Source organism: Anas acuta, chromosome W, assembly GCF_963932015.1.
Source record: "Anas acuta chromosome W, bAnaAcu1.1, whole genome shotgun sequence".
NCBI classification, from domain to species: Eukaryota; Metazoa; Chordata; class Aves; order Anseriformes; family Anatidae; genus Anas; species Anas acuta.
Genome location: NC_089016.1, coordinates 3,696,547 through 3,720,074, shown reverse-complemented (window position 1 = coordinate 3,720,074; position 23,528 = coordinate 3,696,547). Strand labels below are relative to the sequence as shown.

The 23,528-nt window shown below is 47.5% G+C and overlaps 2 protein-coding genes and 1 long non-coding RNA gene across 12 annotated transcripts in view; 1 reads left to right on the top strand and 2 right to left on the bottom strand.

The window, feature by feature from the left end:
- Positions 1 to 2,652, bottom strand: part of LOC137847090 (ATPase family AAA domain-containing protein 2-like) — a 38,496-nt gene extending 35,844 nt beyond the window's left edge. For 3 of the 5 annotated variants that reach the window (XM_068665342.1, XM_068665348.1, XM_068665350.1), the window contains exon 1: positions 2,413 to 2,652. The gene's annotated coding sequence lies outside the window, so the exon portion shown is untranslated. Of the gene's footprint in view, positions 1 to 1,229; positions 2,334 to 2,412 lie in introns of those variants that run through there. The other 2 variants (XM_068665345.1, XM_068665349.1) reach the window with 2 other exon arrangements.
- Positions 2,653 to 2,853: 201 nt separating this feature from the next.
- The window catches only part of LOC137847130 (protein N-terminal glutamine amidohydrolase-like), a 31,420-nt gene continuing 10,745 nt past the window's right edge, over positions 2,854 to 23,528 (top strand). Inside the window, exons 1-6 of one of the 6 annotated variants that reach the window (XM_068665430.1) lie at positions 2,855 to 3,011; positions 3,199 to 3,298; positions 4,058 to 4,108; positions 5,317 to 5,465; positions 5,810 to 5,934; positions 10,882 to 11,183. In XM_068665430.1, coding sequence (XP_068521531.1) covers positions 2,935 to 3,011; positions 3,199 to 3,298; positions 4,058 to 4,108; positions 5,317 to 5,465; positions 5,810 to 5,934; positions 10,882 to 11,015 — 636 coding nt within the window. In that variant the 5' untranslated portion in view covers positions 2,855 to 2,934 and the 3' untranslated portion in view covers positions 11,016 to 11,183. Of the gene's footprint in view, positions 3,012 to 3,198; positions 3,299 to 4,057; positions 4,415 to 4,789; positions 5,467 to 5,809; positions 5,935 to 9,419; positions 10,222 to 10,881; positions 11,184 to 23,528 lie in introns of those variants that run through there. The other 5 variants (XM_068665435.1, XM_068665434.1, XM_068665431.1 and 2 more) reach the window with 5 other exon arrangements.
- Positions 14,799 to 20,289, bottom strand: LOC137847144 (uncharacterized). Its single transcript, XR_011090809.1, has 2 exons — positions 18,002 to 20,289; positions 14,799 to 15,477 (listed from the first exon to the last, which is right to left on the bottom strand). It is a non-coding gene; the product is annotated as an uncharacterized lncRNA (long non-coding RNA).

Sequence of the window (23,528 nt, the reverse complement as noted above, 5' to 3'; positions counted from 1 at the left end):
ACGGGAGGGAAGCTGTGATATCCTTGAGTGGGGGGTCGTTCTGTTTACAAAATGAAGTTCCAGCAAGAATACATCAAATGAAATTTCACTCCAAAGTCAGAAAATAGACAAGATTCTTCTGCTTCCCGGCACTAACTTGACTAAGATCTTAGTTAGTGTTTGCTCAAGGTAACAGCAAAGGCATGAAGAAGTTAGAGGGCACTGGTAAGGGCACGTGGGAGAATGCTTTTCTTCCTCCTGTTCTCCGTGCTGAGAGAAAGGGGCCTCACGAGATGCTTGCCCTAGCACAAGTTTGAATCCAGGCATCTGAAACAACTCTTGAAGACGTTTTTTATTCCCCAGACCCAGCAGAGATGAAACAAGACCTAAAGCTTGATGAGACCAGCCTGGTCTGCCACAGTGATGTTTAATGTTTTTCCTCCGGGAGGCTTAAGAAAGGAAAGAGTGGAATAACTCAGGAGACCTCTGTACACATAGTTATGCATTTATTTGATGACTTCTCTGCAACAAGCACAGTGCCGTGTACTCGTGTTATTCTTTATCAGCTCTTCTTTTATCTTCACCTTGTCTCAAACAAGGGCACAGCCAGGAACAATGGACCAGGAACCCTGACCATCCTCTGGCTCCTACAAAAGCATCCCAAGTCAGTGAGACAGCAGACACTGAGAAGCACTACGTTACCTGCAGCAGGCTGCCAGCAGGGCAGAACTGGCTTGTATCAGTCATACAAGGCTGAAAAAACGCACTCAAGAAGTGAAATTCAGCAGAAGCAAGTGGCTAAACCAGAGCAAGGAAACTGCAGGAAGGAATTTTGTAGTAGTTTGAAAGTTATTTTCCTCCTACTATGGGAAGTGATCAACAATTGCTTCTAAGAAGTTAGCTGTTGGGTGTCTCTAAGGAAGCAAGCAGATGCTCCAGTGCCAGCCAAACAGATAAGTGTGTTTAGGCTAGGAGCTCTGGTGTCAAGTCCCTACGCAGATGACTCAGGAAGGCTCAGCAGAGAAAAGGGCCACTTCCCACTTTCCCCAAACAAAAAGGGAACTCTGGAGCACACGGGTGTCAAGTACAGGTCACAACAAAACGACCTTGTTCGGCCTGAGGAATCACAGCGGGGTTGTAAAGCTGCAGACAAACAGCCTCCAGAGGGACAGCCGCCGCTTACGGTCTGCCACAGGACTCCTTGGGACTGGAAACTTGGGAGAAGACGAAGCCATCAGACTCCGGTTTACCTGAGACTTTCTGCTGCATGCTCCTTAATCTAGATGGATGAAATACGCCGAATAACTGAAGGTAAATGGCTTGCTGGTATCGGGAAAACTGCAAAAGCTGCTATTGCCGAGTCTTTGCGCACCAGAAAGTCAGGGAAGAGACATTAGGATGTGAACAAGCAGCTAGGAGCAGGATCGCCATCTCTGTCATCTAGGGCACTTCTACATGTCTCTGCTATATGAGTGCTCCAGCAAAGGCTGGCGGTCCTACAAACGAAACAGGAGTGACTCTGTGCCTCGAAGCATGGGAAAGTTCTGCAAAGAGGTGAAAAAACACAAAGAAAGAAACCAAACCAAACACACCTTACAACCTGTTTCATGAGAAGGATTCTGCTTTCGCTTCAGTGAAAACTTTACATTTAACTTCCTCATTCCTGCTCCCACAAGGAAAGCGGGCCAGCTGTTTGCCCTGCCTGACTTTGCACAGCCTTCCCTCACGTGCCACGGGCAGCTCAAGTCCTTGCAGGCTTTGACAACCGCTTCTCATGCACACTGCAACGGCAAAGTGGAGATACTGAAGCAGCCTCCAGCGCCTGCTTGCAAAGAGACGACACCCCAAGGGCTGCTTCCTGCTTAGTTCAGTAGACTTGAAATGAGAAGGGGGAAGAGAAAGAGCAAAACAAAACCCCAGCCTGAACCCAAAGAGCCGAGAACGCTGAGCTCGGCGGCACGGAGAGCTGAAAGCATCGCTCGGAGGCGGGGCTCGCCCTGAGAGCTGGGAGGTGCTTTGAGGTGGTTCTGCTCTGCCTTTGGGAAGAGCAGAGCTTGAGCTCTAGCTAGCTGTGTGTACAGCAGCCAATTCCTTCAGGTGATGCTGAGCGGGGATGGGAGCAGCAAGACGGAGCTGGAAATGGTGTGGATGAAATACCAGACACACGAATCGTCCCTAAGAGCAAATTCGGGCTTTCCCTAACACCATCAACCCCTTAAGGGAAGTCGTAACCACATTACACCCCCTAACTAACGGTTTTTTTACTTCAGCACTAATTAACTCTGATTTTTAGCCTTGCTCTCCGAGCCCCCTCAGCACCCCCCGCGTGCACCTGCCCGCGGGGCCGCCTGAGGGGGTGGGGGGCTGGTGAACGAACCCCCCCCCAAAGCTCCCCGCCCGGGCTCGCTCGGAGGGAACCCCGCGGGAACTCACGGCCGGGGCTGCTCTCTGCCTGCTCGTCCTCCTGCCGCCGGGCTGCAGCGAGAGGAACTCGGAGCTCGAGTCCATGGCAGCCAGGGACCGCCGGCGGCTGCCGGCGCTGCGCCTCAGCACCACCATGGCGGCGCCGCAGGGCCTCCCGGAGGCGCGGCGCCCACTGAGGCGGCCCCGCGGCCCGCTGCGGATCCCTCCGCCTCACACGGAGCCCTCCATCCCCCTCCTCCCCCCTTTCTTCCCTCCTCGGCGCGGCTCCCTCTTCCGGCCCTCACTGAGGGCCGGCCCTCGCCCGCTCTTTTAATTTTTTTTTTTTTTTTTTGGAAGTATTTTTTAAATATTTGCCGGCGGAGGGTTACAGGCGGGAGGCGCAGCACCGTTTGAGCCTTTTGGCGGGCGGGAAGCGGCGCGTGCCGCCCCCTCAGGCGGGCGCCGCCTCCTCACGGGCTCCGCGCCCGCCCTCAGGCGGCTCCGTCAGGAGCCCGGCCCCGTTCCCCAGCACGGGAAGTCTGCCCCCGGAGCATGGCGGAGCTGGATGAGGACCGGTACCGGCCGGCGGTGCCTCCCCGAGCCGCCTGCGCCTACACCGGCTGCTACTGGTAAGGGAGGCGCCTGAAAATGGCGGCCGGCGCCTGACTGGAGGCTGGCGGCACGCTGAGGGGGGGAGTTGAAAACGGAGCTAAAAACCCCGCAGGGAAACCTTCCCGGCCCGGTTTGGGTTGCTGGAAGTGAAGGTGAAAAGGGGATTGAAAAGAAAACGGTGCCGTCGACGGTTGTGTTTTGCAGTGAGGAAAACGTGTGGAAGCTGTGCGACTACATCAGGAGTCGGGGGGAGCGCCCTGTGGAGGAGTTCTACGCGGTTTTCATCTCCAACGAGAGGAGGATGGTGAGTGGGTGAGTTGTGCGCTCCGTGGGGGTGGTAAACCACAGGCGGGGGGAGGTGGGAGGCGCTTTAACTACCCCAGGCCTTTTAAGTACAGCCTGGGGTAGGTGAGTCTTGGCCCCAGGCCCCCCTGCAGCAGCTGAGAGGCACGCAGGCAGCAGCACCTGGGAGCATGAAGAATTTCATTTGTTTCTGGCCTCCAGACCCCACGCAGTATTTGCTCAAGACATCAAGGCAACACCAGAACCTGAGAAACAGTAAAAGGAAACAGCTCGACCTGCTGCACCAGAAGAGAGCCCTGCTCTCTCCTCTGGAAGCCCCAAGGATAAGGATACCCTCAGGGGAACAAAAGGTTCATGGCATTCTTTCCAAGCTTAAAAGAAGTTGCCCTAAAACAACAGATCAATCTTAATTAAAGGTTAAAGGTTGGGCTAGATGATCTTAAAGGTCTCTTCCAACCTGAATGTTTCTATGAATGTCCTTACCTGACACGCTTGGATTGTGGGAAGAAGGAATCACGGTGCCCCTAAGGGCTGTGGGATGATTTTTCCCTGTCATCCATCAAGTTAGGGGGAATATTACATTATATGGTCCAGAATAGCGTCCAGTTTAATGTTTCTGAAAGATAAAAACTGGAGCAAGCTTTCTGACAGCAGCACTGACACAAGCTGATGAAATGCAGAGTTTAGCAAAGAACTTACCCAAGCCGAAACTAATCTCTGTAAGTCAGGAGTGGTTTATGCCAAATTGCTTAACTTTCAGGTCCCGCTCTGGAAACAGAAGTCAGGGCATGGAGATGAGCCTGTTGTCTGGGTAAGGCCCTCTGTTCTTTCTTTGTCAGTATTTAAGTGCGTGCCTCTGCAGCTGAGGTCTGCAGGATCAGATGTGGGTAGTGTTAGATACCTCTGCTGGAATGAATTTAGGTTTATGTCCCCCCTGAGCATCAGGAAGCACTCTGTATGTGCCAGAGGTCCCTTCCGACCTCAGCCGTCCTGTAGTTCTGTATTAGTATTTATTATTCTTCTACAGCAGCCTAAATGCAACCCTTTTATTGTTCACAGGGAAATAGCAGTGAGATGGCCCATAAAACCACCAGGTGACAAAGCTTAGTTAGCATCGGTAAGAGTGCACAACAGTTCTGTGAAAATTACTGTCTGGTTTTGTTGGGGCCCGCCAGCTTTGTAGGATGTTAAATAGATGTCTTGTAACAAGCTGACGGGTGAAAATATCCATATAGGTCTGACATGGGATGGAAAAACGTGAGCAATACATGTCTTCAGGTGCCAGCTTGTATGTAAGCTCTTCCAGAGTTTTTGGCGTGTCATTTAATGTAATGTAGTTCAGTAGTTGCCACTACAGAATTCCTTTTAAAGATGTGTAGTTATGGTTATACTGTATGGGAGGGAAAAAAATCAATTTTGCGTGGCAATTTGTTTCAGAAATTCTGTTTTTTAAAAAAAAAATCTGTGAATTTCTGAAATTCTGTCCTTACAGAATCATTTTCTGGAAAATTATCAGTGTGTTTATATTGTACAAAAGGCTTGGCTTAAAAAGAGGTCCAAGTGTTATCGGGATGATCTGAGAAGGAATAGGAGTTAACAACAAGTATCTTCAATTTACTTTTTGGAAAACTGCAATGAATGTAAGTAACTAACACTGAAAATAGTAACTGGAGTTTCTCCAGCCCCCTGCCATACCCGTGTTTCCTACATGTTAAGGAATCAAAGATGTGGTATGAGGACTAGCGTACTCTTCAGGTTAGCTGCCCAGGCTGATACCAAAGAAGGCTACAAGTAATGGGGAGAATAGCAAGGCTTACCAAAAGGCACGAGGGCTGAGGCAGGCATTAGGAAACCTCTCTCCTGGTGCTGGAACATCACAGGCGTGATACCCGAGCATCAGAAAGCAGTCTCTAAAGAAGAGAAGCTGTAGCCTCAGCTTCCAGGAGGCTTTTTTTCTACTCCCTGTGCCGGTTTCTGGTTAACAACTGTTTAACTCCTGACAATTACCGTTCTTCCCAGGACTACCACGTTATCCTACTTCATGTTTCCGGTGGGGAGCAGAACTTCATTTATGATCTTGACACAGTGCTGCCATTCCCCTGTCCTTTTGACGTGTACAGCACGGAGGCCTTCAGGCTGGATGACAGCCTTCATCCTGAATTTCACAGGTGAGGACAAAAAAAAAAGATGAAGAGCATGAATTTTATTTCATGAAGTCCAAGTTGAAGTTGTCTCTGTGGATATATACTGATAGAAGTCTTCTGTTATACTCCAAGAAACTAAATGCACTGCATTATTTTTCTAAAGCTCTTTAATTGCTGTTGTTTAATCATCAAAAGCCTTTCCTTGCTGATGTTTATTCTTAACAGCCCAGCAGCTTAGCCCAGTGTTTCTGAGTGGAGTATTTAACTAAGCTAAGGCTCCCTGGGAGGAAGAAAGGGCTCTTCTCCAGAGCGGCTAATGCAGCGTTATGTACATATATCTCTTGATACAATTGTGCATTGTTGTTTAGGAAAATCCGGATGATACGAGCAGATCTGTACCTGGAGACGTTTGCTTCGGACAGATCTCACATGAAAGATGCAGGTGGGAAATGGCAGAAACCTCCTCCCTCGTACCCCTGCATTGAAACAGCAGGTGAGCTGGCAGGACTCCTTTTTCCTTTTAACAGAGTTGAATGATTCAGTCAGAGGTGGGTGCAATAAAAAAATGTGCTTTTGGACATGTGCTTTGGAAGCGTATCCAGCCAGCACAGTGTGTGGGGACAAAATGGGGCTCTGCAGTGCTTGCCTTTTCCGAACATGTAAAGTGTAGCGTGCTTCCTGGCAGCTGCCACTGCTGTTATCAAACACGAACTGCTGGTCTTCAGAAACGGAGCAGAGAGTAAGAGGTATGAAATGTTGCAGTGGGGAGCTGAAACAGAGGCCAAGCAACCTGCCTAGGGTTGGAAAGGGAATTTTTAACACGGTGATTACCCCACTTTTTTTTATCACACGGCATTTCAGCTTACTCGAACCACGTGTTTGCCAAGCTGGCTAATGTTTGCCATGTGCTTATTCTCTCCTTTTCTTCCCAGATGGAGAGAAGTGTGGTGAAGTTTTGTTTTGGTGGAGTTTGTTGATGCTGTGCACGTTTGGTTTTGCTGCTTTTTTAATAATACAATGCTACCATATATTTCTGTTAGAGAAGGTGGGGTCAAAGGAACATGTCTTGTGTCTAGAGCCAAGTTTATTGTGGTTTTAAGCTACAGGCAAGTTAATTCACAGTTTTTGTGTTGCTTTCTAAGAAAGTTTGGCGTTTCACTTGGGTATAAATGAGTTATGAGTGGGGGCGGGAGCACAGGTACAGCCTTGTGAAGCATTTTTAGAAATTCCAGGCTATGAAACACCTGTCTCAGCCAGCCTCCAGGTCATCCTTGGGATGTTGGTAGGTAGCTAAAGATGCAGAGACTTTGATTGCTGCCGTACTTCATTCCTTAGCCTGTACCTTGCCAGGCTGGGAGGAGCATCCCCAGGTCATCCAGTCCAGACCCTGCTCAAAGCCGGTGCAATTAGACTGAGGGGCTTTAAGACTCTGTCTGGTCTAGCCTGGAACAACTCCAGGGACAGCCATTGCACCACCTCTCTGGGCACAGTGTTCCAATATTTGATCCCAGGCATGAATTCAATACAATTCCAGTATGCAACCAGAGTTTCCTGTGTTCCCACTCGAGTGCTTTGCTTCTTGTCCTGTTGCCAGCCACCTGGAAGGCTCTGAGTGCACCTGTGGTGATGTGCTCTTGTCTGGGCAGTCACCTAGGTGTTGCAGGGGACAGTGACTGCTTACCCTGCGCCCACCCAAGGTGGAGGATCGCTGGCTGGGTAGCTCTGGGATTGGGGTCAGAACAGGAGGAGACTCTGTCAGGTCTAGGACATCTCGTTCACACTGCCTTTCGCTCAGTGCAAGTTTCTCAGGCTTTGGTTTTGTTTTTCCTTTCCTCACCTGAGGCACCTCGTAATGGTGTGTGCTTCAATGTATGCACAGTCTTATCAGGCATAAAGCACCTGATTTCAACCTTGATAGGAAGCCGGGTGGCTGACCTTTGGTTAGTGTAAAACAGCCTGGGACATTGATGTTCATCCACGCCAAATGCCTTTATGGATAATTGCTTCCTCCCCACTTAGAGTACTCTCTTTTCCATGCTAATTTGTGTTTGTGGAAGATTAAATTGCTCGCTGCTGGTGTTAGAGGTGACTGTAATTTAACAGCTGGCGGAATTGATCACGTATATGGCTTTAGTGCCAATTTATTTGTGAGATCAGAGCATTACATTACTCCTTGAGGTTATATTGCTGTCATTTAGAGAAGCCAGAGTCATAAGCTCTTGAGAAGATGACTACAAAAGCTTATCAGTTACAAGGACTCATATTACATCTATTTGGTCTGTCTTTGATGCTAAACAAATGCTTGAAGACTGAAAAAAATAGCATAAATACATATTTTTTTTAATGTATATGAGCATTGTACTGTTAAAAAGAAATGAGCTTGTGAACTTAGGGTATTTAAAGAAAATCAGCGCTCTGGTGCTGCTGCGTCTTAAAGGATGTTAGTTACACTCAACACACCCTGCTTCTCTTATCCAGTGGGGTTTTAAAGCTTTTAGTAAACTTAAAAAGATGGGAGGTTTTGTTCTTGATACTGAAATATTGCCTCTTCAGGGCAGAGCAGCTGCTGAGCCCAAATAGAGCACTTTGGGCAAGGAAATTCTGTAGCATTTAAGTCAAATGTAGGCCAAATAGGGTAATGTAAATACCCACTGTGGTGCTGGGATAAGGCACTGGGACCAGTGATGCCTTTTTATGAAGTTTACCAGGAAGTGTTAAAGGACTGTGAAATTCCTGTTGGAATTCAACCAATAAACTATCAGGAACCAGTGAAGCATTTTTTTTTCCTAATACTAACTCAAAAGGAATAATTCTTGTGTTGGAATAAGTCTTGTGTTGGCAGTGCTCTGGCCTCTGTTCCTCTGCTGCGGGTGCTCATCCTGCTTTTTTAAATAAAACTAAACAAGATCTGTTTTGAGGTGTGGATTCGCCATTCTGGAGCTGGCTAGCCCAGCCTGGGGTTTTCTTTTAAGTCTTCCTCCTACAAATGAATGAGGTTTGATTCTGCATGGTTTAAGTCCCGATGAGATCAGCCCTCCTTGCTGCAAGCCTGTGTAAAATCCAGCTTGCACCCTGCAGTTACTCAGGTCTTACTGCTTCGATACAACTGGTAGCACCAGCTCCTAACGCTGAAAAGCCTCACTTTGATTTTCAGTTCTCCCCAGGTGTTTGGCAGCGCACAGGCAGAATGGATGTGTAAAGGCTTTTTGTTCTTTTTATTACTACTGAAATCCCTAGAAGCCATGAATTCTGGGGGTTTATTTCTGAAGAATGCAGGTAGGGCAGCTGAGGAACTGTGTGGGTGCCGTGTGTGATGTGTTTCTGTAAAGGGGCAGCTGCTAGACAGGGCAGGCAGGTGGCTGCAGTTCCCTTCTGTACCTTCTCCACAAGGTAATGGCAGGATCCTAGCGGAAGGAAAGAAGGACTGATACAGATCTAAGCAGCTCATGCGTGCTATAACCTGATTCCCATTTGAAAATAAAACTGTTGTGAGAAACACCTCAAATAATTTTCTTCAGACAGGATCTTCTGTGAAGTTATTTTATTTGCGAGTGCAATGGCACGCGGCCTGTCAATCAGGAGCGCATTTCAGTAAACAAACCATAACCTTTTATTCCCTATTACCCGATGCCTGATCACCTCCCCTGTTTCCTCACTGAATCCTCTCTGGATTTATTCTTCATTCCCCCTCAGCCACTAGATGCCCTAAATATTTGACTTCTCTTTTTCTATGAATTTTAATTTATTTTCCAATCCTTTCAAGCCCTGTTTTCCCAGAAATTCAAATAGCTTGTTAGTGCCTTCCTTCACAGCTGTTTTCTCCTGTCCTAACAATAGAAGATCATCCACATATTGTTACAGCAACACCCCCTTTGGAGGTTGGAATTACTCCAAAAACTCCTGTTGGCAGATGCCACAGGTATCGTGGCTGTTAGGCTGTGCACTATCAGATGGCGTTTTTGTTTTGTCCCTGCTCAGGGCAAAAGTGTCAGACTTGATCAAAAAAGAAATGAAAACGTGCACGGATCTCGGAATGCACCAGGTGGGTCTCACGGACTGTAAACAAAGTGAGTTTGGGCAAAGAGGAAGCCTTAGCTCTGTGCGTGCCCAAATGCAGACTAGTGTAACACCTACAGCATCAGAGGAGGACTGTGAGCGTGTTGTAAATCTTAAAAATAAACAGCAGATTTTTCATTATTATTTTTTGCCACTTTTTATCTGCTTCAGAAAAAGGCTTTTGTGGTGGTCTGTTTTTGCGGAGCTGTTGGCTAAAGCTGTAAGGTCTCACATAAGTGCACAGCCTTTAGATGTGACACGTGAATAACAAGGATGACAAAGGGGGACTTCTGTCTCCTGAACCAAAGGAGATGGGAGAGCACTACATGGCTCTCATACTGCTTTAGTGCCACCTACTGACTGGTCTTTAGACCATCTGCTCTTCGCGGGACGGTGAAGCTTGTTTCTTCTTCTTGCTTGCCTGTTACAACAGGTTTTGCTCTCATTAAACTCCTGATGCACTGTGTTATGCCCTGCCACCACCCTCCTGACTGTCAGAGACTGTTTCCCTTCCTACAGACAGTGTGACAGCAGCTCCCAAGTTGCTAACAGCAGCTGCTTTGGTTGTGACTCTGCTGGAACAATCCCCCTTGGGCTTCTTCACCATTCGCAGAACATTTTAATTAAATTATTCTTCTGCTATGCTCAGTGCACATAAAGCAGGGACTTGTTTATCTTTCAGATCTTAAACTACATGAGTAATCACATTAATTGTAAAATAAAAGCATCTGAGAGGAAAAGACAAGCTGGGGACTGGAAAACAAGCTTACCAGGCTACCTGCATGCTGGAACTGTTATCCTCTGCTGGTTGTTCTGGAGTTCCAACAGAAAATTGCTGGGCTTGTGCTATTTTAAATCCCCACGTAGTCGAGTAGAAAGTGGCCTAGTGCTGGCACTTGTGGCAGCAGTGGGACTGTGGTTGAGAGAGTTTTTGATGTTCAGTACCCAAAGGGGCTGACAAGGAAAAGGTCAAGTTAGGGGCCAGACCTTGCAGGTGCTGAGAGCTGGGGCTCAGAAAATCCCAAAGCTGTGCTGCGGTGTAGATATGGTGCAAACAAGAGGGCTGCAGGGGCTGCGTGTTGGCTGGGACTGCTGGGTATGGGATTCCCAAACGTTGTCTTCCCTTCCTCGCTTACACTATCTGTAATGGTGAGCCTAATTACACAGGCTTTTTGCAGCTGGAGCAAATTCCATTTCTATGGAATTTGGTTCTGGTGGCTCTGTATGGTCTGCAGAGCTGTTGGACTGCTGCTCAGCAAGCGTGCTGTGAGCTGCTCTGAGTTATACTTTCAAACGGTTTTTCTTGGGATTTTCATGGTAGCTGTATGTGCTACAGAAGCTGAATTGGGAACTCTGACATTTCACTTCTCTGCTCTTGTTTTAGACTCCAAGATGAACTTGGATGATTTCATCAGTATGAATCCCAAAGTGGGCTGGGGCTCAGTGCTGCCCTTATCGGACTTTGTGCGCCAGTTTGGCAGACAGACTCATCTCAGCTGCTCCGTGAAAGCACAGTGAAGTAAAGAAGCTCTTTCTGCTGCAGGTTGCAGGTGGTTTGATTTGTTTTGCTGCTCTTACATTGTATTTATGAATGGTTTACATTTCTTTATATGGAATAAGCGTTTGGGCAAATACAGTACCCAGGGTACACTGAACTGAATAAAGTCTTTTATTTTTATTACAAAAGAGTCAACTTCTTTTTTTTTAATAAATCAGATCAGAGGTTGACATCCCACCATAAACATGTTGCTCTGTTGTAAACAGAGGCCACCCTTGCAGCTCCCCCCACTACCAAAACCTCGCCACATAAACCCAGCACCTGGGCGTCACTCAGCAGAGCCATTGAGCTGTAGAACATCAGGTTGTCATCCCTCCAGACATGAGTTTGCTCCTTGATTAAACTACTGAGCTACCATCCTGAGCTGGTTCCTGGTGGCTGAAATCCATGGCACGCTCCCTTTAGTGAGACTCAGATAAGAGAGTTTGCCACGTTTGGTCTAATTTCAGGATCAAGGCTGTTAAGGAGAACAGAGACAACCATTATTCAGAATGTAGAAGTTAAAAATCAGCATGAAGAAACGTTCCTTTTTCTCTTTACTCGCTCTTTAGCTTGTCCTTTCCCACAGAGAAGTCCTGACTTTCTGTAGTCCATTCCTATTACAGTATTTATGTGCTGAGAGTCCCCGTGTGGTGGCTTTTTGGACTCGGTCACCCCTGAATTAGGCATTGAACAAACAGAAAAAAGTTCCTCACAGTCCCACTCTCTCCTGGCTTCTCTGTGCTGGTGGTCACTGGAAATTCTCCAGTAACCCAACACTACAACGTTTGCTACTGAAAATATTAGGGCAAGGCCCTGACAGCCTGACATCCACGCTGGGGTCACCCTGTCCCACGGGTCGGTCCTCTCACTTCCACCAAACTATGGATGCAGTGAGCTGGGATGGGACAGAAGACCCATGTCTGTCCTGCCTCTTTCTCCTCTGCTGCTTCCTTTTTGTTAAGAATATCATTTATTCAATTCAACCTCTTTTACGTGCCTGTTTGGGACTTTAGGGGAAAAAAAAAAGCTCTATTTTTCTGACACGCATTTTCTCGGTTGATGCATTTCTGCAGGCCCGTCTCGTGGAAATAAAATTTTTCAGTTGGCCAGCAGAGAGAGCAGTCAGCACACAGCAAGCGTGCGGCCAGCTCCCTGCTGGCACGGTGTGCCAGGAGCTGTTACAGCTCAAACCAAATCATCCCACAGCGGCGCAGAGGTGATCTGTGTCTCACAGGGTTGGGGCACCGGGTTTCGTGTTGCCCTTGTCAGCCTGAGCCCCTGAGGGCATCGAGGAGCGTGCCAAGGCCTTCAAACCAAGCCTTTGGATCGAACCAGCGTTTGTAATTCCTACTGAAATGGGTGCGTGGCACTTGAGGATGTCAAACTAATCGATATATGGATTTTGGGGGCTAAATTTAGGCACCCGGGAGGCTGCAATCCGATCTGCACCATTAAGTAGAGCAGCTGGGAGGCACCGGGCTGCACTCGTATGAATCAGATTCCAGGATCAGAGCCCGGGTCGGAACATTTTGGCCTGTGGGGCCCTTCCCTGCTCGCCCGCTCGGCGTCATCCAGCCAGGACCTCATGCGTGCTGTGAAACCATCTGCTGTGAAAACGGTCAGCTCTAGGGTCTGCTTTTCCCTTGTTAGGATGAATTGGGCCGAATTTCCCCGTTTTACGGTGCCGTGAGGTTGTTTTCTCCTTTTCCCCTTGCCTTTCCAGCAAACGCGGGTGGTGGGTTGAAGGACACTGCAAGGAGCAGGCAGGAGGTGTGAAAACGCCGCCGGGTCATTGCCGTAGCCCCCAGCAGCTGAGCACCTGCCTCCACCTTTTGTGGGGTTGCCCTCTTAGGGCACTTAGGATTCGCAGGCTCGGGGAATCTCAACGTGAAACCCATCTCCACGTCCGCCTGCGGTAATTTCCTGCTCAGAAATTGGAGGGAGCAAGCGCCGGTGATTTTCTTCTCCCTCCTGGCTTCCCCCGTGCTGGCCCAGCCGAGGTCAAGGTGAATGAGGCATACCCGGGGAGTGTCCGGAGGCATCCGCGCAGCTTTGCTCAGCAGCTGCCTGCGCCCTTGCCCCTGGAGCTCGGCGAAGATCTGAGCGAGGCTTTTTTGTCATCATGGTGTCAGCAGAGGAGCACTCGCTGGAAGGGCAGCCTCTCAAAGCACAGCTGCAGCAGCGGTTCTGGAAAATCTCCCCGGTTTGACCTAAGATAAACAAATATGGCAGCTGAAGCGTCCTCAATGTTTCCTTATTCTTACAGTAGGAAATACCTTGGATGCTGAGGGCGGCTAAAACAAATCTTGCCTACTTATCTAAGGCCTCTGGCAAGTCCCTGAGTTTCTGGGGGAGCTAAGCCGCTTCCCATGCGGGAGGCACACGGAGCTCGGGTTCGTGCCGCCGAAAATCAGCACGCAAAGGACCTGAGCTGTGGACCGGTGCTCGCCAGGCCCGAGGGAGGTGGCATTGCTGGGTGTGATGAGCAGGGTGTTTCCAGCAGGCCAGATTCCTGACATTACATGACTTACAAGCAGGAAATGCTCATTTGGCTCCCTCCAACGTCATACCTGCCTTCCCATGCAGGGCTATATCTGAAAGCCAAACACTGCAATAAGGCAGGAATCATTACATGTTACATTTTTTTTTTTTTTTTAACCAGCCTACACGGTAAGAATATGGTAGTTAGCTCAGCCTTCCCCTCTTCCGAGTGTGTAATTGTGGTGGCACGCTTCCCACCGCCTTGGCATGGCTGGTCGGGTGGCAGAGCACCAGCTTCACGCTCGGAGCCCTCCAGAAAAAACACTCTGCCACGGCTTTTAATGATTTAGCTGTAAAACCTCCCTCCGCTGCCATGGCTTCCGACTTGCAGAGGGGAACAAGGGTTTCCAGCCCGTGTTTATAGCTCCTGTAATCAGTAAGGCCACTTGTTATAAATGGCTCAGGATTCAAATTAGGATTAAATAAAAAAATAGGATTTATTAAAAGAATATAAAGGAATAGAGGTAAGCAAACAGCGCTGGGTGCACCGGGAGTCTCCGCTCCACCTGGACGCACACCAGTTATATCAAGCAGCTGATTTTTATGCACCTAGACTAATACATATTCATTACTACTTCTAAAAAAATAGATTATTATAATTAGCTTCCGGGGTCCAGTCCCTCCTACTGGAGCATGCGCATCAGTCTCCTCTGGGGGTCTCTAGGAGTCTTTCATGCTGAAGGCTCGTAGTCTTCCTCTCACCCTTTGTACTTACTCGGCACCATTCCAAGTTTATGGAACACTCTCTGTACACTCTCCACAGGTCTTGTCTCCCAACCGTCCTTCAGCTTCTTTTTTCTTCCTCTTAATCTCTTGGCCCCCTGGCCAGATACCAAAGATCCACATAGTATCCCATAACAGTCACTAGTTGTTATCAGTTGTTCTGAAACTCCCAGACATCAAACACAAACAGCTTTCTTATTTGACGCTTCACGAGTAATTAAAACATTCTTCCCCAGCCATTCACAGACACATCTATAGCAGTGTTAAGTTAATCTCGAAGAAGACAGGAAAAAAGGCTGTAACTGTTAGAACTAGAAGTCAGGAATAACAAAAGCAAACAGGTTCATAAATTTAAGGAGTGTTTTCTGAAGACTTGATAAATTGACTGGAATGAGGGGGAGACTGGGACACACTGCATCTGTGGTTCAAGAATTAAACTGCCAGTGCAGGGCCCAGGCAGACAGGATTCAAACAGAATTGTTCTTTATGGACACGAATTTATGGACACGAATTTATGGACACGAATTTATGGACACGAATTGGAATTGTTAAAACATTCCTCACAATCCCTTATCTTCTTTTTAATATCCCCAATTCGTGTCTCTTCTGTTATTAATAATTGGATTTCATCAGTTTGTTCTTGGAGGGTCCAATCCTCAAGCATCATAATTGACATATTCCCTTCTTTTTTTTTAATGAAGTTATTACCAATGTACTATTTATCACCCGGCGTATTAATAATGTAAGACAAGGTATCATACAAGGTATAAACAATAACATCTTTACACCACATAACAATAAAAATAACACTCTTTTAACCCATGGTCCACCAGGCAGTCATGAAAATAAATCCCATTCCATATCCTTCCAGGTTTGTGTTTGCTCGCTCACCTCCCCCCCTCCTTCTCTGGGATGGGAGAGAGAAATGGGAAAGTGAAGCCTGTGAGTTGAGATAAAAACAAGAAAATAATAATAATAATAACAATAATAATGATGATAATATTACTACTAGTAATAATGTATACGAAACAAGTGATGCACAATGCAATTGCTCACCACCTGCTGTCCGATGCCCAACCTAACCCCGAGCAGTCTGGCCCTCCTCCCAGCCTGCCTGCTGACAGGACAGTGAGAAGCTGAATTTGGCTTGGTCCTTGGCTTGGTGTAAGCACTGCTCTGTAACAATTAAAAAATCAGCATATTATTAACATTCTTCTCATCCTAAACCAGAACATAACATTCTATCAGCTACTAGGAAGAAACACCCTTTTTATCAATCTTTAAACAGCAATTACTAAAGCTAAATTTTCCACAGACTTCTCTTTCTTGTGCTAGTAAATAATCCAAAGCTAGGCAATTTTGATACAAAGCAGTTCTCATCATTTATAACTATTTCTATTACAGCTAATAACCTAATTATTCTATTAAGTATATATACTGTATATAGGACCCCAGGATCTGTCTTCTGCTCACGTAGCTGGATCATAATAGGCAAATGCCTTCAGGGTCGATTCAGGCTTGTGTTACCTTTTGGCCTGTCAGGGTGATCCAGCTCCTGGAAAACGAATCACAATTTTATATAGGTTAAAAAAAAGGTTCTTATGTTATTTTCTCAGGACAACCTGACCTTAGCGTGGGAGAAGTCCAGTCGAGGCCCTCTCACTCGGCAGTCAATACCCATAGGGGTTGCTTCCCTCGGTAGACCATACACACCGCAGTGAAGGGTCCTGCCCTGGTCTTGCCTTCTCCCTTTCCTCCCTTCAAGCTTGTCCCCTTTATTTGGCATCCTTAATTCATGCAGAGCCTTGTTGCCAGAATATTAGTTCTTCCTTAGCTTGAGTTTCAGTTTCCCAGGAGCGGACTCAACCCTCCAAGTTTCAGTAGTTACTGGTCCTTTTATTCTGGATGCATGGGTCCCTTTCTGCAGTTCTCACAGCTGTTTCAGTAGTCAGTAAAACAAGGTACAGTCCCTCACATCGAGGGTTCAGTGATTCTTCCCTCCCATGGCTGCTTGTTGAAACACTTTCTTTTTTATCTTCTAACAAGTTAAATAACAGTTATCTAATTTGCTTTGCTGTATGGCCCTTTCCAGGTTCTTGTAGCAGGATTCATCTGATAGCCTTTCAGGTTGATACAGATTTGACTACAGATACCAGGGTTTTGGCATTCATCACTAACTCCACAGTTTCCCAGCTGGACAGTCACATTCATTTTTGTTGCATTCCTTCAGGGGCTCAGGGGCCCAGTCCTTGCAGTCTCTCTGCTGGTTACACACTATTGATATCTATGCATTCTCCACTTCTGCACTTGAATTTGCCAGGTCCAGAGCACTGAATAACATTGTTACAGTTTGCTTCATCAGTGCCATCCAGACAGTCTTCACATTTTACTCTAGCACCGTTGGCAGCAGTGCACAGTCAGGCGAAGGCGAGCAGCAGGCAGAGCGCCCCGCACCGTCACCTGTGTCACTTACACTACTCCTATTACCCATGTTGTTAGTGTCAGTGGCATCCTCCTTTTCTTTTTGCCACTGACCATTCACCACAAATGGATGAGACACATGATTACTAGTTAGGAAAGAGAGTGTAACGTCTGCTATATGGCTGCAGGCAGTGCCAGCTGCAACCTTAGGTTTGTGAAAGAGCTTGCCGGTGGTCATTCGGCAGCGTAATCAGCGTCTCTGCACTCCTGCCCTGCAATAGAGCTAAGTCATCATTAGTAATAGTTATAACACCGATCTGGGGACTAATAGTCTTTTTTTTACATTGCAAGATAAACCTTTCATAAAAAGAATGCTAGAGTGAAGCAGCACAGCCGCTGCTGCCGCTGCCTCCATGGTTATGTCAGACAGGCTGCAGGGTCCTGATGTCCGCCCCTCTGCTCTGTGCCGACTGGCCTCACGGTGAGGGTCAGCTACCGGTGTCCACTGACGCCTCTGGTCTCCCGTAGCAACTCGATCTCGGATGTCCCGCAATTACTTCAATTTCCCCGCGTTTTGCAGCTTCTGTCCGGTCTATTCTGTGTCTCTCAGAGCCGTCCGTGGCTCTGCAGCATCTCTCAGGGCTCCCTCCGTCCAGCGGTAGTGCCTCCGTAGTGTCTCGGGTCTCCCAGCGCCGCTCCAGTCTCTCGGCGCCGCTCCGGTCTCTCGGCCTGTTCAGGTCTCAGCAAGTCCAGGTCTCGGCCTGTGCGGGCCTCATATGTTGCAGGAAGCATGTCATGTCATGCTCCTGCCTTTTTCTTGTCACAGTCAAAACATTTAAGAGCAAAAATAGGGTACACAAGATACACAAGATACACCGGGCCCATATATTAGGCACCACCACTCAAAACTTGGATAAAACAGCACTTCTTTTCAGTCTGTCAAGCACTTTGTTCGTCTCTGCCCACTCCCCTTGCAGAGAGTACAGAACCACGGATCGGAACTCTGCACTCGCTTTGCAGCAACGCTGCGTCTCACTCACACAGCACAATCGCACACGGAGGCCTCCAGCACATCTCATTCATACCACAGGAATATAATTTAGAATGATAACCAACCAAACAAGTATTGTCTCTGACTGTGTTCTTCGTGAAGTGACTTGTAACACTTTGTTTCAAACCCTTACATTTACACAAATACTTTCAACACAAAATACATACATAAAAACACACACAATTATTAACACTCCAGTTAGTATCCCTCCAGCAGCCGAAAACATACCATTTGTCTGCAGTTTCAGGAGATCTCTGCTCCTGCGGTGAGCAGCTGAGAGTGGAGTCCCCTCCGAGCAAAACACTCAGGGTGCACCTAGGGGCGTCCGCGCTGCAGCCGATCCCGCAGCCGAGCAGAGTGTCTCCTGCCTGGCTCACCAAAATGACTCACAGAAAGCTGACTCCACAATCAGTAAGATTGTAAAGTAGGTATGTTTAGTCAGTTCCGTGCAGCACGGGGCGGGTAGTCCCCCCAAAGTCGTGCAGGCCTAACGTGACAAATTGCTTTAGTAAAAAGTTACATATACATAAACATTCCTATACATATACATAACCTGTCCCTTTATGAACAGTCCTCCTTATTTTAGACCCCTTGGTTAAAGTCTGAACCATGAGGTTGTTTTTGATCTGGTTCTCGGGGCCCGAGAGGCTCCTGTTATCTGGTGGTATAAGTGCAGCACAGGCACAAATGTAGCACATATTCATTCTTAATCAATTGCTCTCTAATTTCTAATTCCAATATTTCAGCTTGCTCTTTTCTGGATCCACGGGTATTCTACTATTAATGTTCAAAGCCTGACAGACCCCGTCCTCCATGGATCAAAATACAGGGGGTCTTAAGGGTTCTTTTGGTCATTCTATCAAATAATACTGGATCATTTTTAATTTACTCTTTAATTTTCTGGGGCCCCTATTGTTCCAATTTCTAATAATTATTCATAATGGACTTTTTGGTCATATATCTGGTAATTTGCTCCCTTTCTGGTCCTTGGTCTTCGATTTTATCTGACCCATCCAGGAATTTTACTAGTGGCAATTCCCACAGCCCTTGGTTGCCCAGTGAGAGTGTCTTGCAGGGGGTTTAGGACCTATCACCCACCCACGTATCCCTCTTCTCACCAGTCTAGCCCCCCCGACAGGAGATTAGAACCAGTGAGAAAACAAAAAGACCTCCACACTGACTTTAGAAGTCTCAGTTACACTCACACACACAAAAACTGGCAACCGTACCCTTACCCAACCAGACGGTATCTTACAAATCAGTCGTCTTCGTCCAGACTCCAATCGGACGGTATCCACCAGCGTCTCTGCTGTCTTCGTCTGGGATCGAACCAGACGGTATCCAAATGACTGTCGTCTTCATCCGGTTCGATTCTGGGCACCGGAATCCAACCGAACGGTATCCAAACGACTCTGTCGTCTTCGTCCGGATCTTCGCGCGCAGAATTACGGGCAAAAAACAGCCGGCAACAAGGGAGCTCAAAAAAAATCAAATTCTTTGCTTACCTTTATTCAGGTTCAGGATGGCATTAGTCCCGATCTGACTCAAACAGGAGCCACCAAATGGTGGGGCGCCTCTCCTAGATTAAATCAGAATTCAGGAACTATAACCATCCCGGACGAGCCCCCAAATTGTTATAAATGGCTCAGGATTCAAATTAGGATTAAATAAAAAAATAGGATTTATTAAAAGAATATAAAGGAATAGAGGTAAGCAAACAGCGCTGGGTGCACCGGGAGTCTCCGCTCCACCTGGACGCACACCAGTTACATCAAGCAGCTGATTTTTATGCACCTAGACTAATACATATTCATTACTACTTCTAAAAAAATAGATTATTATAATTAGCTTCCGGGGTCCAGTCCCTCCTACTGGAGCATGCGCATCAGTCTCCTCTGGGGGTCTCTAGGGGTCTTTCATGCTGAAGGCTCGTAGTCTTCCTCTCACCCTTTGTACTTACTCGGCACCATTCCAAGTTTATGGAACACTCTCTGTACACTCTCCACAGGTCTTGTCTCCCAACCGTCCTTCAGCTTCTTTTTTCTTCCTCTTAATCTCTTGGCCCCCTGGCCAGATACCAAAGATCCACATAGTATCCCATAACAGTCACTAGTTGTTATCAGTTGTTCTGAAACTCCCAGACATCAAACACAAACAGCTTTCTTATTTGACGCTTCACGAGTAATTAAAACATTCTTCCCCAGCCATTCACAGACACATCTATAGCAGTGTTAAGTTAATCTCGAAGAAGACAGGAAAAAAGGCTGTAACTGTTAGAACTAGAAGTCAGGAATAACAAAAGCAAACAGGTTCATAAATTTAAGGAGTGTTTTCTGAAGACTTGATAAATTGACTGGAATGAGGGGGAGACTGGGACACACTGCATCTGTGGTTCAAGAATTAAACTGCCAGTGCAGGGCCCAGGCAGACAGGATTCAAACAGAATTGTTCTTTATGGACACGAATTTATGGACACGAATTTATGGACACGAATTGGAATTGTTAAAACATTCCTCACACATTATACTGTACTCATGCACTCATCACAGAGTGTTTTGCTGTATGAAATGGTCGTGGTTATATTTATCCCCGTGCAAAAACAAAGTCATCACAAACTCGGGCGGCAACGTTCGGCGTGTTTTGCCCTTGCTGTGTGCTGCTGTTTCTTCAGCAAACGGAGCGTCTACCAGCCCAAGCCACGCTCCTAGCACAAAAACCCCAGCCTGCTGTACGTCAGGAACCCCTCTGGTGTTTTTCTCTACTTGTTTTTTTTTGTCTCATGTGAAGTAAACACAACTATTTAGTAAACTTTGCTCAGCTGCTACCTCGGTACGAATACGAGGCGATGCCAGCACAGTCCACAGGGTTCTATTAGTAGAGCTGAAAGCCGAGTTTGATCCGTTCTGCCAGAGGTACTAAAAATACCTTCTAATATGCTAAGGTATGTGTCTAGCCAGAAGATGTTTTCAAACGCCTTGTTCCAGGGAGCTGCTACGCAGTAAACGGAGCCCGAGCAGCTCAGTCCTGAGGTGCAGAGGAAGAAGAGAAGAGGAAGGCCAAGTGCCTCCAGCCTGGCTCTAGACCAGGGGTAGCAGCACCATGTTCCCCCCACGTTGGTCCCAGCAGCAGGGTGGGAAGAGGGGACCTGGAGGGGGTTACGGTGCCCTACCTGCCATATGAACCAGTGGTGTTTTACTGGGAGGAATTAGATGCTTAATCCCTCATTCATGCCTTTCTCCGTTGCCTCTGCACTGCTTGGCATGGCAGCTGGGAGAAATGGGCTGGGACTGCCTTCCTCCACCAGTGTCCTGCTCCAAGAGACTTTGAGGGTTTACACGTGCTCATGGAGAGGGACTAAAATTAAGGCCCTCAGAAAACCTGTGTCCTTTTCTATTCAGATTTCCACCTTCTCTGGAAATCAAATGCTGTTTCTGGTTGCTTTAGACAGTCTGGCAGGGTGTACTTACCTCCAGCAGAATACATTCGTGAAAAAGACAAGTTCGTGATTAATGCAGGAAGATTTCTTCCCCACCACAGTATGAGCCACGTCTTAAAACCTTTCATTCAAGAAAAGCTGCTGCTGACAAGAAATTACTGACCTCCATTACTCATGCTGCAGCGCCCAGCATCTAAAAGTCATCTATTAATTATTTGCACGTAATGTGTGTGCATGTGCCCTTATCGCTCCCATGGGCAGTTGGCACCTCCTGAGAAATGCTCACACCTTGGCTGCTGCTGCCTGGCAACATTTACGGGATTTGGGGCCAAAATTTGCAGCGCTGTTAGTCATTTTAACTCTCATTGTCACCCCATCACATAGCCCTTTGGAAACGTTTCAAGATTATTTTTTTTTTCCATGCCAAAGTTTGGTTCCTTTAGGAAGACGACCTGGCAGTGGAAACACTGACAAAAGCACAGGCTAATGCTGTGTTGCTTAACATCCTTTCTTTAGACTGCTCCATCAGGGGGAGTTGCTTGTTTGGTGTTCAGTTTTGCTGTTTTTGTTTTGGATGGCACTAAAGAAGCCATAAAATTAGCTACAGTACTGCTTCAGGGATTTGCACACTTCAGCCACATCTGCCTTCAAAATAAGAAGAGGGTCACAGTAAAATGAAGGACAGGAATGGCGCTAACCCTGCTGCCACCAGTCGGGCAGGGCAGGCCGGTGGTAGGGCAAGGCCTCGCCGCTGTGCCTCGGGGACAGGGCTTTCTGGCAGGCTGACAGCATGCACAGGGACATTTGGCTCAGGCAAAACATTTCAAACGAGGGGGATGAGGAGCATAAGATAAACGGTGTCCCATCCTGTATTGTAGCAGAGGCACTGCCCTGCTGCCCGCTGGGGCCAGCAAGGCCTTGGGCTTTCCTGAAGGCTCAAGCAAGGGAAATTTGCATTTTCAGGGTTTCTTTCTCAAATAAAGACGAACTGAATTCACAAATACTAAAAAACCTTGAGGCTCTAGCCTGAGGAGAAGGGGTTTAAGGTGCCCAGGTGTGTTACAAACTGCGAGGCCTAGCACTGAGCGCGCAGAGGCCGTGCTACCTGCAGCTCTGCTCTCTGTGTGTGTGTGTGAGAAAAGAGTTACCCAGCCTCTTTTCCTTCAAATGTTCACAAGAAGCAGGGAATAAAAAAACACAACTGTAATACACAATAAATGTTTGTTCATTGTCTTTTGTATTATAAAAACAAGGAGTCCCATTTGAGGAGCGGGAGTTACGAAAACTCCCTGCTGAAGTAAGGAGCTGTATAATGCTTGGCTAGACACTATGAAAATTCTTTTGCTTAATGTAACAAAAAAGAGAACCCCCTCCCCTTCTCTCCTTCTGCATCTCAGTTGCCTCTTTTGTTCAAAGACCCTGCTGCAAAGCTCATGTAACCATCTCCTGATAAGTTGCTCAACTAGCGTATCAACATCCTGCCTTCCTGTCGCACGCTGGCCCAACATGACCAAATAAAAAAAAAAAAAAAAGAAGTTGAACCACAACGCCGAGGAAGACTACGGCCTTCATCTTCACAACCACCAGAGGGACAGAGACGACCCCCTAGCAACAGTGCGCGCAGTCGCAAAATATACCAGGATGTGCTGCGTAATCCCGGAACTGCCAAGATATAAAAAGGGACCCTGGCGGGGGTGAGGTGCGCGCCGTTGGTGGAGCCGAGACTCCACGGCCGCCCAGCGATGTTTTGCTTGCTGTTTCTTACTCAATAACTTCCTTCCTATTATTAATGCAATGCTCTCTGAAAACTAATTAAGGGGGCAACGTATAACACTGGGGAGCTCTGCTTGGGCATGGCTGGTGCGGCTGGTGGCGAAAGTGGGGTGGCTGGCGGGCAGCCTGCGATGGCAACCGATTGCGTTGCCCTTCACGGGCACCAGGCCTTGCAGCTGCCCCTGAGCAGCTCCTCTGGGAAGGATCCAGCGCTGAAGCATCTCACAGTGCTGGGAGCTCCCTTCACATCAGCCACGCTAATGCTGAAATTCCTCCTGCCCTCCTCCCTGCCAGGAGTCCAGCCAGGTGCGGGAGCACTCCATCTGCCTCTTCCAAGCCGTAGTGGAGGCTGTGCTGCGGCAAAGGAAGAAGAAAATGAAGAGGACAGTGCACAGGAGCCTTCTCCCACTCTACTTTCACATGAGAGACCAGAGTGAGAGCATAGCAAAGGTACAGATCTCAGAGCTGAGCAGTTACGTGGGCAAGGCTGTGCCGACACCACAGGGTTGCTCTGGGGGATCTCTGGCCGGCAGCATGAGCTGCCTC